The 14,419-nt window shown below is 31.2% G+C and overlaps 3 protein-coding genes across 3 annotated transcripts in view; 2 read left to right on the forward strand and 1 right to left on the reverse strand.

Moving 5' to 3' along the window:
• Positions 1 to 2,174, forward strand: part of LOC136973485 (histone-lysine N-trimethyltransferase SMYD5-like) — a 28,309-nt gene extending 26,135 nt beyond the window's left edge. Inside the window, exons 11-12 of the mRNA XM_067268217.1 lie at positions 1,592 to 1,662; positions 1,735 to 2,174. Coding sequence (XP_067124318.1) covers positions 1,592 to 1,662; positions 1,735 to 1,855 — 192 coding nt within the window. The 3' untranslated portion in view covers positions 1,856 to 2,174. The remainder of the gene's footprint in view (positions 1 to 1,591; positions 1,663 to 1,734) is intronic.
• A 2,374-nt stretch (positions 2,175 to 4,548) lies between these two features.
• On the reverse strand, positions 4,549 to 5,788 carry LOC136973502 (uncharacterized). Its single transcript, XM_067268230.1, has one exon. The coding sequence runs from the start codon at positions 5,440 to 5,442 to the stop codon at positions 4,675 to 4,677; it is 768 nt and encodes a 255-aa protein (XP_067124331.1). The 5' UTR covers positions 5,443 to 5,788; the 3' UTR covers positions 4,549 to 4,674.
• Positions 5,789 to 5,975: 187 nt separating this feature from the next.
• LOC136973486 (inactive rhomboid protein 1-like) overlaps positions 5,976 to 14,419 on the forward strand; it is a 35,418-nt gene continuing 26,974 nt past the window's right edge. The window contains exons 1-2 of the mRNA XM_067268218.1: positions 5,976 to 6,047; positions 12,239 to 12,432. Of these exons, the coding sequence (XP_067124319.1) occupies positions 12,259 to 12,432 (174 nt within the window). The 5' untranslated portion in view covers positions 5,976 to 6,047; positions 12,239 to 12,258. The remainder of the gene's footprint in view (positions 6,048 to 12,238; positions 12,433 to 14,419) is intronic.

Here is a 14,419-nt window from a genome sequence, read left to right on the forward strand (position 1 = left end):
CGAGTTCGTGTCTTGCAATATCTTCAACACATCCAGCTAGTTTATGTAATTCAAGCACGCGGGATGGATTCTATTCTTTAGATTAAACTTCTTTATATAAAAACTAAGTGAGATCTTATTATAGTTTAAAATGAGATACTATGAGAGTTTATTTATTGGATTCAAATAATTTGATTTTAGCTTTAAAGGTTACATACATCATTAAAAATATAGAAGTATTGAGAGGAATTATATTAACCAAAACTATAGACAGCCAGATTGGCCAAGTGGTTAACATTGCAATCTGTCACTCTGGGTGGGACTGGATCAAATCAGGACAGGTGAGAAAAATCTTGAAAATTTTTCAGGGGTGTCTGACCGGATACATTAGGCCCCATCCCTCACTAACCGGTCGCCCATTGTATGCCTGGCTGAATCCATTACTACAAAAGGCCTTATTGCCCACAGGGGAATTTTTGGTTTATTTTGCAAAAACAGGCAGAAACAAGGCTCTAATTTGATAGGAGGATACATTGCTTGGAAGTTTATGCTACCTAAGGGATTTTTCTTTTTTGAGGAAGCTTAGCGATGTGGTGAAATTGCATGTTGAAATACTAGAATTAGTGCACTTGAAAATATATTCCTTGTTTTTCACATTCAACAGGAATATGTTCATGCAAAATAGAGGGGGTTTCCATGGAAAGTCCCCTCTCTGAGACACTGTGAGATCGTACACAGATTTTTGGAAACCATGGCATTACCTAAATATACCTATATACTGTACAGTATAAACTACAGTTGACTCCGCATAAGTCGACACCCGGATAACTTGCCACCATATGTTTATTTAGTCAGCTTTCTGTGGTCCCGGCCGACTTACACAGGCAATAATGTTATTAACCTTAAAAAACTCTGTTTACTCAACATCGTTTAACTCATCACCACTGAATAAATCAACATACTTTTTCTGTTTTACACTTTTTTAGAATTCTGATAAGTCAACTCCCCCCTGAAAAATGAGTTCACACCACACAGCTTATTGTACGGTGTGAACTCATTTTTCAGGGGGGAGTTGACTTATCAGAATTCTAAAAAAGTGTAAAACAGAAAAAGTATGTTGATTTATTCAGTGGTGATGAGTTAAACGATGTTGAGTAAACAGAGTTTTTTAAGGTTAATAACATTATTGCCTGTGTAAGTCGGCCGGGACCACAGAAAGCTGACTAAATAAACATATGGTGGCAAGTTATCCGGGTGTCGACTTATGCGGAGTCGACTGTATATCTAATTTCTCATGAGTTACCCACACAAAAATATTAAAAAAAAAAAAAAAATACATAAGTTATACAAAACATGAAGTAAATTTTCAGTTTGCCCTTATTTACACATTTGAAGTCTAAGATAATTTGAGTTGTATTTCACAATATGAAACAGTCTGCCCTTAATATCTGTTGGTTGTAATTGCCCTTCAGATTTCGCTGGCAGACAAAATCAAAATGCAGCAAATTAATTTTGAAATATTTTAATTGATAAAATTGGAATCGTTAAAGAAGTTGCTGCAATATTTTGATTAAAATTTGATTTCAGCTATAATTTTGCTTGTGTATTCTAGGAAATTCTTGTTTCGTACTTGGACGAATGCATGCGCAACAGGAGCAGGCACAGTCGAATAAAATTGCTGAGGTCAGTCTTTCTCTTTAAATTTAATGAAATTTTTTTCAAGAAATTTACTTAATAATTTATTCTTTTTCACAGGGAAAATTATTTATTTACATGCACGTGTCCCAAGTGTGAGGCTCAGATGGACGATCCCGACATCACCAGCGACGACGACGAGAACATGGAGGAAGATAACGTAGACCATTCGCATCAATGAATAGCTGCCTTTTTGCACCCTGTAAAGTTTCTTACATAGATTTTAGTCAAAATGTGATTTTAAAGTGTTTTGTCGTACAAATTATGCAATTGAAGTGCCAATGTTATACAATTCAAATTTTTAATTCATTCCATTTGAGAAAGTTGCAATCTGTAAATATGCGTACTTTTTTCATTTGTAGAATTTTCAGTTTCATCTCATCATTGTTAGTTTTTATTGTATATAAGCATTGTGTAAGATATATTTTTGTTTTTTAATACATTTTTAATGTATAGACCAATTGTTGGAATTAGTAAATATGAACATTTTTCTTGTTTTATTCTTGTGTTTCGTTTATAAAGTCAACAGTCCGGGTACTTCAGTTGGAAACTCCCAGAAGAACAATGCATCGGATACCTAGTCTTGTTTCCCATTGTGGATCTGACTGAGCCTGTGGTGATCCTGGACAAAAGGTCCTTTAGTATCCATAGTGTGGGGCTATTGAAAAAAGTCATTCTATTTACTGGTCAACAGTTATAATTGATGAAATTCTGGCTGTCATAGCCCTGCATTGACTAATTAACACGTAATTTCATCTACTGCTCTGGATTGGAACCAGATGAACAACTTGGATTTTTTATGGTCGGTCTGCCCTTCATCACCTGGCTACCCCTATGATAAATATGGGGAAAACTTCACAGGGCTGAGAGTTGAAAATGGAGATTGGATGCAAGAGACTATAAGCCAAAGATGTATTCTAATTTCATCAGTGTTTATTATTATTTAATAGCAAAGTTTATAAAGATAATGACAGACTGATTATCAAATGATTGGATCCAAAGTACAAGAAAAATTTTTAAAACTGGTTGATAAAAAAATAGCACAAAATTATGAAATTTGCCAAATCAATAACATTTGTTTTTTTTTTTTTCCTGTGACTTAAATTTATTCTATGAAACTCATACATTCAGCCATAAATACATTTTGGCTTTCCTCCTCTTAAGTATGGTTATAAGGCAAGATCTGTTGTTTTATTACAACTTTTGCATTCATAAAACTTGTGGTTTTGATCAAATCACTTGGAACCCTAGTAGTTTGTTGCAGGATCAATGGGCTGGCCACTTGAAGTTTTCTTCGTGTGTCCAACGTCTAAATAATGCCAGTTTCCCATAAAAAGTCCTCCCAAGAGACACCCTCCTTTGTAATTACCCATGTTATATTGTCTTATCCCATCAAATCAAAAACTTCTTTAGAGTTGCAACCGTCTCATTTGCAAATGTATAGGAGATATCACATTCTTTAATACAGCTGGAAAAGCAAACTGAGAGGCTATTTCTTTTGAAAGTTATCTGGTTTTAAAGCTGCTCTACCAGGCAACACACCTGTGTTCTAAATATAACTTAAAAGCAAATTCAATTTTGCTGTTATTTTTATCATAATTATACACTTGTCTTCCATCTTTTATGGTTTACCACTCTACGATTTGATTTAAAATACTTCCAACATCCCATGTTTATCCCGATGACAAACTCTTCATATTAAGAATAATTTCAAAAGCTATATATAAATTGATAGCTAGATAATCAAAGCAGTTAATAGAACATTCTATCAAAGATCTGCTAAAATCCATGGTAGCTTTTACTGTTTCCATACTACTACTAATGTTTCAAACTTAAATGGTTTCTGATAATGGCATTATAGTTAAATTATAAATAACTCCAAACTATGATTACACTAATAAGTTATTTCCTACGACACATTTTATCTTAAGATTATTAAAATCTTATCCTTTATAATGGTATGATGATATATCCAATGGCAGGATGAGGGAGATGGTAATTATACAGATCTAATTTCAAATATGTTTGTTGATGTACAGTACATCTGAAAACATAAAATGATGCACATGCTCTTAGCTAAAAATTCAAATAAATACATAAAGGATAAAATATTGTGTATAAGGATAAAAGTATATTTTCTAGAAAAAATGTTTAATTTATTTAAGTTAATAAAACTTATACACATCTCTACAAAATAATTTTATGCACAAACTATTCCCAAAATGGCATATGCAGGCAAGAAATTTAATGTCCGACTCAAGGTGACTCGAGCTTGCTTCTGACTATAAAGACCAAGGCTTCAGGAGGAAGACCAATATAAAATCTACTTTGAGGCTGTAAGAACCAGAGATTATTATTCACAATGCTATACATTGAAAAATATATAAAATTTATATTTATTTGTAATATATGTTATAATATAACCTGTATTACTTCAAGTTTGATTAAAGTATGTAGCAGAATATGCTACATTTTACATACATTCACAAATATGTCCTATCAACTGATTAAAAGATGTTAACTCGTATGCTTTTATCAAATTTATCTCAGTTTTTCTTATAAGAAATTCATTTATAATGATTTAATTTGCTATGTATGATGTTGCATAATGAAGAAAGACATAAATCTTTCTTCATTATACAAAACCAGAATACAATCTTTACAACAATAGACTCATTAATGCAAGCAAGATTAAAATATGAATATTTATTTTGTATAAGGATAATATATTGTGTATATTAGAATGCTAATGAATAGGGAATCTTGCCATAAATTTCAAATATTTTTAATATAATACACTCAATATAAGTTTATGCTTTCATTTTAGGATCATTTTGAAAGAATTTTTATACATAAAATGCAAAGATAAAAAAATAATTTAGGTTTAAAGTTTATTATAAAGAAAGCTATAGTAATTAATATAGATATTCATTATTTTTCAATACTCTCACTTCATTAAGTGCTAAATAAAAACATTGATTCCAAATTTCCAGCAGACATTCAAAATTCATGTGCTTGTGACATTTCTGCTTTCTTATCTTTAACACTGACATATATATTATTCCTGACATAAAATCTAAGGAGTTTATTTGCCCATTCCTCTCCGGCACTGTCGATCCCGATACGTTTACTTCGAACAATGTCCTCGTCGCCTACGTCTTCGCAGTCTTCCACCCATAATCTATCGCTAACGGTCATGTCGTCTTTGTTTAACAGTTTTGTCACATCTAAAGCCATGCATAATTTAGAGGGTCCATTGCATAATTCTTTATCTTTTAATTCTTTTCTGTTCGGTCTCCTTTTAGTCCGGTAAGCTCTCATGGTCTCTAATCCCCATAAGGGCTCTAGCGATCTTATTAAAACGGCGGCACCTTCTCCATCACTCGAAATATTAAGACAATAGTACATTCCGTAGATCGTATAAACATAAGCCGTGCCGGGTTTCATAAACATGGCTTCGTTCCTCTGCGTCTTCTTCCCTTTATACGAATGACAGGACTTGTCTTCGACACCGACGTAACTTTCGGTCTCTACAATCTTTCCTTTCAACACTTCTCCGGTATCCAATTTCCTGCAGATCACCTTTCCAAGTAATTTTTTTGCCAAGTCTTCACATGGAATATTATAAAAAGAATCTTTTAGTCTGGAAGCATTATTTTCTAACTGTATACTTGCAGATTCAGTCTCATTGTTTGTGAAATATGGACTCTTACTCACAGAAGCATCAGACATATTTGAATTGGAGATTACTTTTCTTTTAATACTCATTTTGATTTGTTATTAATTACATGAAGCATTAGACTAAGCATCTAGCAATTTACTCTTTATATTTTCTCTATATTATTGTCTTGAGGCTCTTTATATTAAATTCTTAGTAACTTAAACACATTATAAAGCTCTCAATAGTTGCATTGTTATCAATCTTTCACTTCATATATCTAATTCTCACAATTATTCCTTATAAAACAATCCACATAACTTATAAATCTTTCTTTGTATTGTACATTATTCAGAATCGGTTATTATTTAATCGCAGCCATGAATTACATCTTAAAATTCATTTATGTTAATCAATTCTAACGACACCGAAAGAAACCAACATAACGACAGCATGCCATTGTTTACACCCGTTCTAACGCCCTCTAGTTTTAAAATTAATAATAAATTTAATAAATTAGTAACATGAGAACTAAATATTTTAATAATTATTATAAACTAATAATTTTTTTAAAAAATTAATTATTAATTATTGAAAATATTAGTAAATTAATTAGTAGTTATTTTAATTATTGGACAAAATTAACGGAAAAAAGAATAATCCTAACGGAGTTTTGTAAACTAATTAGAGTCGCCATTTTGAATTTTGAAAGTAGTTACGTAAATTTTTTGGTTTTTATAAATTAAGAACATATTTAGGTTTATTAAATATTAAGATTTATGTTTAAATAGTTCTAAATAGTTACAATTTATGAAATTTTATTTAATTTGCAGAATTTATGTAAAAAGTTATTCTAAAAGTAGGCCTAACTTTGAAATATTCTTATAAAAATTCCACAATTTATAAATTATTATTGATTAAAAACGTAATTTTATAAGCATTTAATTTATTTTAAATGGAAATATAGTGATTAATCATTTAAAATATTTCATATAGGTCTTTTGCTAAATTGCAGGTTTGAATGAGTTGGTGGTCACGTGTCTATAGGAATAAAAGTCAAAGGAACCGCTGGTGTGCAGTACCCTTAGAAATCAGCTGTTTTCCACTTTATTAGAGACGGTTAAACGCTCATAAGACACGAAAAATGCCATTTGCAACGACTACTTCCGGGCTACCTATATACTCTACTACACCAACACTACTACTACCTTCCAAATATAATTGTAGTGTACAGTATAGAGTATGTAGCTATCCCGGAAGTAGTCGTTGTAATGGCGTTTCGTGTTTTATCAGCTCCGTTTCTAGTAAAGTGGAACCAATGATTTATATGTAACTCTTCGCTATATTTCGCGAAGAGTCATTTGTTTTTTGACTTTTTTATTACTATGGGCTGGGTATACAGTTCCGATAAGGTTTCAACCGTCTCATTGAAAGCTGCATTTGTATTGAAGTTTTATGCACTGATTGTATGTAAATTTCCTATTTGAAGTATCACGTTAGTTGCATTTATGTAGAATGAACGTTATACACAATTCTAGAGTATTGATTGTATTTATAATATCTTTAGATGTAATATAAACATATATTAACACTGCCCAAAACAGAATAAATATTTAATACACAAAGAAATTGGGACATAAGTAACATGATATATTGTGTCGCAGTATTCATTTTATAAAGTTTTTTATGACAACGATGGTTCTAAATTTCACGTTCAAAATGGTTTCATAAATATAAATGATGTCTTCCTCATGGATTAGGATACGGATAATGATTTACTCCTTTAAACTGGCAATATGCAATACATTTAGGTCCTGTAGCTACTAAAGGGTGTTGGAAATTTAGTGTAATGGTGTTCTATGGAAGTACCGCATTCGTATTCTAATCCTTGATCTTCGTCTTGTGGGCTTATTAAACTCTCGAGACCAAGATGACATATATTGTAACGCCATAATAAGTTTATAATTATGATCAGGACCATTTCGAATAAGTTTGGGGCTAAGAACAACTCCAATATACTTAATTTCTATTATGTAAACATGGTATCTTTTAGTATCACTTTCAATTTGGCTCCTGAGGCAGTTTCCTGTATGCTTGATCTATCGTCACGGCCCTGCTTATGATGATGACATTAATAACAGCTTAGGCTATTTATACCCATTATAAATTCGACATCGTCTACAATGAGTAGCTGAATGTTGAGAGACTGATGTCAATGTATCTCGGTCAAACATCCATGAAACGTTTCGAATTGTACTCGAAACCGATTCCTCATAGTGGAAGTATCCGATATATTTACAGTATCGGTATGTGGACATCATATACAAAATTAGATAATTCCATATATGTGTATGAGGTTGTCGTCATATATAACGGATTTATCTATATATATATATATAGAGAGAGAGATAAACATTTAGCATGTCCTACATGAAACTGGACTACCTTAAACGACGAAGCGCTAGCTATGCAAGTTTTTATAATGTTTTGTGAAAAATCCAAATTTTCAAAGAGCTTCTAAGAGAGTTGCTCTCTGAACTTCAATTTTAAAAAGTTTTCAGAGTTTCTTTGTCCTATTTTTTTCCAACACAACGTTACAATAATTTACTTAACCGATGAGTGAAGTCGGTTTTATATTGGACAATCTATCGGGTTCGATTGATGAAATAAGGCAACACAGCACACGGGTATCTGCCAAGGAGGGGTGCATTCAGGGAAGACTTTGTATAGGAAACTTGCAACATGAAGAAAATTAGAAAAACTACACCTGTCTAGCTCATTGGTCAGGTACAATTAGCAGTTTTCAGTGTTTTATGGACACCCTGTATCATCAAATATATCTTTTATTAAAATACATTGAATGTATCTACTAGATAGTCATTACTTTCGATGTTAAATTTCTGCACTATATTTCCGTGAAAGTTGTTATATCCAATTAGTCAATACAATAATATTTTAAGTTGATTTTAATCGTTTACATAAATAAGGAGATATTTTTACAGATTATACCTATGAACTCTGCATATGAGTTTGTTTATTTATGTTCATAACTCGTGCTGAAGATTGTTAACTATAATTTAGTAATTATAGTTAACAGAATCTTCAACAGGAGTTCTATACCCGAGTTATACAAGATAATGACAAAATTTTTATAAAATCATAACATCATTTCAAATGCATAAAAATCATCTCTTAGTAATTATGATGAAACAACACATAAATATATATCAATCCAAAAACATTGATAACGTATGGGATGGTGACAAGGAGGCAGAAATTTAACTCTTTTTAAAAATATAACTGATATTTTCTCTTAAAGTTTGAATAATTGATATATTCTGTCTCCTTGTCATCCTTTACATTATCAATGCTTTTTTTTTTTTTTTTTTTTTTGGTTGGTATAATTTTGTGTCCTTTGATTGTTAAAAAGTTAGCATTGTTTTTGCTTGTTACCATCAGTTTTGTTTTGCTTTTGTTTGTATACATCAACGTAACACATGGGCGATCTGCCGAGGGGATGCCTCCCGGGAGACTTTCTATGCGAAATTTGCCTCTATTTAGGTGTTATTAACGTGAAATTCGAAAAACTCCACATGTCCAACCCATTGACGAGGCGTGAACCTACTAGTGTTTACTAACGACCAACAACTAGAGTTTAGTGGTTTTATCCACTTACTGACTGATGAACTTATGCTACCTTCAGAACTTTCACATTGTATTTCTAACAGATTTTTAAACATTAACGTTACTGCATATCTGGATAATTTTTAAATGCAGATTGGAAGTTGAGAATCTTAGTAATATATTAATAAAATAAAAATACATTGTTAATTTTTAATTAAAAAATAATTAAAAGTCATCTACAATCGTTAAAAAAAAATAAGTGAAATGATTTTTCAAAATAGTAGTATCGTAATTGCGCCTCTAGTGGCAAACACGCGAAACTTACACGGATGATCTCAGGAAAATTGTAATGAATAAAAATTATTTAAAATAATTTTATTATTTTAAAAGCTCGAATACGGGCAAATACGAATTCGATTAATCTGTTAATTTGTTAATCATTCAGTGCGCATAATTGTAATATTGGTGAAAGGAGAAAATGAAGATTTAAATAACCGAAATATCAACTGCGCAATCCATAATGGTAAATAATTCATTTCGTTTTTTCCGTTTCTCTCTATCGTTGTTGTTGAGATTGTCGGTTCGATTTCCATTTTTGCCGTTTGTCCTTGTCGTCGGACCCTGAATTCTGATGAAATTTTTTCTACAAGAAATCTCATTTTGACGTCACATTTCATATTGCGAAATTTGTTTTGTGATGGAAAATAACAGTAAATTCATAAAGATTAAATATTCCAGTGAAAAAGCTGTGTAAATGCTATCACTGTGTTTAGCGCTATCATTTGTTTGTCTATGAAATCGGCACTAAATCGAGTTTGAAGTATTTAGTACAATGAGAATTACACGTAGTAATGAGGTCAATATGGAAATTTCAGCGTGGGTCTTGTAATTTAGCGATAGAATTGTTGTTAAAAATACAAAAATTATATATTTATCATAATAATTAACAGATACTGAAAGGATACAGATACAGATTAAATTACACTTTAAAATCACATACAGACATACAAATTTTAAGTTAAATAATTCAGAGACTAAATAAAAATCTGGTACACTTGATAAATTAAGTTAGACATTAAGGATTTTGCAAATTCTGACGTTTTGAGACCCCTGAACCCCAAAGAAGAAAAAAAAAACATCCAACATGTTGGTTAACTTTCCCGACACATTTAAAACAGCCTTCTGTTATATTATTTTGTTTTAAAATTTTTACATTTTTAATTATTATAAAATGGCAGAAAGCTTAATTTTGAAGGTAGGGATGTGTTTTATAAAAAAAAAAAAAAAAAAAAAATTGTAAATGCTAATAACGATATAATAAAATCGTCATTAAGTCCGACTCCACACGATTCTCCTTTATTTCCCCATCCCGTAAGGAGATAAAGGAGGGGGGGTTTGTATGTATGGATGTTAGTGTGTGGGGGCCACGATTTTATTCATTCTCTTTGAAGTATTAATACCCCCGTGCTTTTTTGTCGAAAGTTTCTGAAATTTTACCGGGAGGTTGGTGTTTTAGGGTAATTGATGCTACTAAATTTTGGTGGTTAAAGGTCAACGGAGTGGGGAGATAAAGGGGATCGTGTGTCGTACTGGAGTAGCGTCGGACTTAATGACGATTTTACTGGTTATTATCATTTATAACATTTTATAAAATCCATCCCTACAATCAAAATTAAGCTTTTTGTCATTTTATAATAATTAAAATGATAAAAAAAAAAAAGCTTTTTAAATAAAATATCGTAACAGATGGCGCCACCGAAAGTTTCCGGAAAGTTAAGCAACTGGTTGCTGGATTTTTTTTTTATACAGTACCTTCATTTCTCACTTTTAGTGTTTGCATTTTAAAGACACTTTCAGTTTACTTTGTTCGAATTTTTAATGTTTAATTATCATTTTTTAAAGTACAATATATTCATTTTGCAGTTTTAGTATTAAAAAATGATAAAAAATGGAACATTTTCTTAATTTAAAAAGTACATTTTTTTGGATTTAAATATTTCGTAACGTTATTGTTTACGATAGATTCTTAAATATATTTTTAAACTAAAATTACGAATTCCGGATATTAATAGGATTGCAAAAATGTATTTCTGATGTAATTTATGGCGTTAGATAACCATGATTGTGTTGGATCTTTCAACAGTTGGATTGAAAGCTGTGGGATAAATTGATTAAATTATTTATTATGTATTTAATAAAGGGGGATTGAAATTAAATATAAAAGTGTACTTAACTTGAAGTATAGAAGAAAAGTATAGAAGTTATGCTTTCTTGGAGTGAAATATATAAAATTAGAGTTCTTTCCAGCTTTGTTGGCTCATCTTCGGAGAGTATGGATGTTGGAAATGCTAAGAAACCTGCAAATAATTTTGGTTTTTGCTGTTTGTATTTTGTCTTTAGGGCATAAATTTCTCCAAAAGAAGCTAAAAATGCAGAATAAATCGTAAAATTCCTTATCCTAAGGGCATAAATTGCTACAAAAATAAGCATAAATACTACAAAACATTCGGGATTTCTTTCACTTTTTGGACTCGCCTTCAAAGTGTAAATGAACCAAACGTCAAAAACTAAAACCCAATTATTATTTATGGCTTTCTTGCTTTATTTTTAGGAAAATCTCTGCTCCGAAGACGATTCAGGAATGGCTCTAAAACTCGAATTTTTTAATGTTTTCACTCCACGAGAGCGTTCTGATTTTCGAGTTTATTTAGACAGTTGGGCTTAACCTAGATTAACAGCGCTAAAAATTATAAAATATATGACGAAAACCACAATAAGTTATGTACAGTTCAACACAATTGTTTACCCAATTATTTATAAATAATACCAAAAAAAAAAAAAAATAGTGCCATACATGCATGAAAAATAAATTTCCTTTAAAGATTTTGGGTTATTGAAAATGAGAACATTTAAATAGAATTATTTCAAGGAAATTTTACAAAATTTGTTCTTAAAAAACAATAGGTTTCGACGAAGAAAAGAACGACAAAAAACATTATGAGTAACCTAATACTAATGTATCCTTTCAGACGTCCTTACTTAAAAAATAACTAAGGATATCCAGTGTAAATGTTGTTAAACCATGACCTGCGACCTCAAACTCTCAATTACAATCTTTTTATCTAAGAAACTTTAAAGATGTCTCCATTAAAAACACTTTAATAGCCCATAGAAACGTAGCATAAACACGAATTTTTCAATAGATTAAACTTAATTTAGTAATAAAATGAAATTATCCATATGTTTTCTATTGTTTAATTCATAGAATTTATCATTGTAGGTAGTGTGAAATTCGATTGAAAATGGATAAAGATAAGCCATCGATTGGTAAAGAAGAGAACGTAATCGATTATGATTTTCCTTCTACTCGGAAATCTACATTAAAGAATTTTCCACAGATCATAAAGCGATTTTTTGGTATTTACGATGAAGTGGATTTGTTACTTTGGAAAGAATTATTCCTTAAAAGGATCGAGGTAAAGTTATATAAAGTTATAATATGTAGACGTAAGTCATAAACAGATAAATAGTATTATAAGTATTATTATTATAACAGGTAGATAGTTTGGGGTTATAAAGCTATTTTAATCCGCAATTTCTTATTCTACTTGTAATTACTTCACTATTTTTACATTCTTACATTGTCTATTAGACGGTTCACAGAAGGAATAAACACCAAAAATACTTCACTTTCCTATTTATTTTGATGTTTATCCCCTTTAGAAATTGTCTAAAAGATCATTTCTAAACAGTAAAGTAGCTTTAATAAATTCTCTTTGCACAATTTTTGATACGTAACCGTAAATTTTTTAATACATTTTACCACAATTATGCTGGGGAAACTTCATTTTCAACGCTACAACAATCAAGTAAACAATTAACACCATTTTTTAAAAGAAAATAAATCGCAATTTTACGACAACCAACACTCGAATCATTAACTTTTGTAAAGTGGACCACGCTTTACCACATCCCAACCGAGGGGTCGAGATCTACTATATAGCGTCACGCCAGTACACTAAATCGTCGACTAAAAAGAAATCAAGTAACTTTCTCGGCAAAAAAGTTAAATTTGTGTGTGGCGCCATCTGTTACGAGATTTCATTAGAACACTTTTTGTATTATTAATTATTATAAAATGGCAAAATGAGGATAGAGATGAGTTATAAAAATAATGTAAATGCTAATAACGAGATACGACATGGATACTCTATCTCCCCACCCCCTTGACCTTTATCCACCAAAATTTAATATCATCAATCACTCTAATACACAAATCACCATGCGAAATTTTATAAATTTTTGAGAAAAGGCACAGGAGTTATTTAGCTTTAAATTGAGTGAACAAAATCGTACCCCTCCACACAACACACAGACTGCAACACCAACATACAAAAAAAACACCCCAACTTTTTTGAATTTATGGACGTTTCAAGGTTCCTGAGTCCAAAAATTAAAAATCTGGGGGGTCATTTTTTGAGCAATCGCCATACTTTCTCTCTGTTATATATAACAGCCTCTGTATCTCTTCATTAAGTATGTGCCATAAAAGTTTTATATTTTAATAAGAAATTCAACCCTTCGAACTGGTAATGACGTATCAATTTACAAAACGCAATAGTTTGCCACACCTCATTAATTTTTCCCCCGAAAAAACGCATTCTTCGGGTACTAAATAATAATAATATAAGACACTGTGTATTTAATTACGAAGCTGATTGTTTGTTTCCTTTCCTCGCTTAATAATTACAAATTATAATTTATCGACACAACCACCTTATGTATCCGAGAACTAATATTTATTATTATACTAACGTTTTCTACCTGCTCCACAGGTCTCCTCAGGTATTTTTGAAATTTTTGGAATGTTTCTTTGTATCAGTTCCAGTTCGAACGTTATGCGAAACAAAATTCAAATTTCTATATCCGTTCGAACAATTTGTTTAAATATAAATAGGCCTATATAAAAGATAAATAGAAAATAAATAAAGACATGGATCCAAGTAAATTAAAATAACATAAAATAAAACAAAACAAAATAAATTATGGTAAATTAACACAATAGCGAGGTTGAGGCCGAAGTTTTAAACGTGAAAACGTGTACGTCGAACGTTCAGCGCCGCTTTCCTGTAAGCCCAGAAGTTTGACAATAGCGTTTGGAAAGTCAGTGACATCATGCTCGACGTTCCAAACGCCATTGTCAAACTTCTAGGCTTACAGGAAAGCGACGCTGAACGTTCGACGTACACGTTTTCGCGTTTAAAACTTCGGCCTCAACCTCGCTAATAAACTTAATTATATGGACCGAGTGCGGGCTGTATAACATATTATACTGGGTTATGATCAATCACATACTTCCATGCTGTTGGTAAATTCGTGGCGTCTTTATAGTTCAAACATTTACCGGTACTGCAGGATCTATTTCAAATTTTTCCAAAGTTATTGCTAAAGATGGTGAGCGCA

The sequence above is a fragment of the Centruroides vittatus genome, unplaced genomic scaffold, assembly GCF_030686945.1.
Source record: "Centruroides vittatus isolate TY-2023 unplaced genomic scaffold, ASM3068694v2 contig_318, whole genome shotgun sequence".
In the NCBI taxonomy this organism is placed as follows: Eukaryota; Metazoa; Arthropoda; class Arachnida; order Scorpiones; family Buthidae; genus Centruroides; species Centruroides vittatus.

Bases quoted from the DNA above. Each gene is read 5' to 3' on its own strand.
- LOC136973502 (XM_067268230.1), bottom strand. From the start codon at position 5,442: ATGAGTATTAAAAGAAAAGTAATCTCCAATTCAAATATGTCTGATGCT.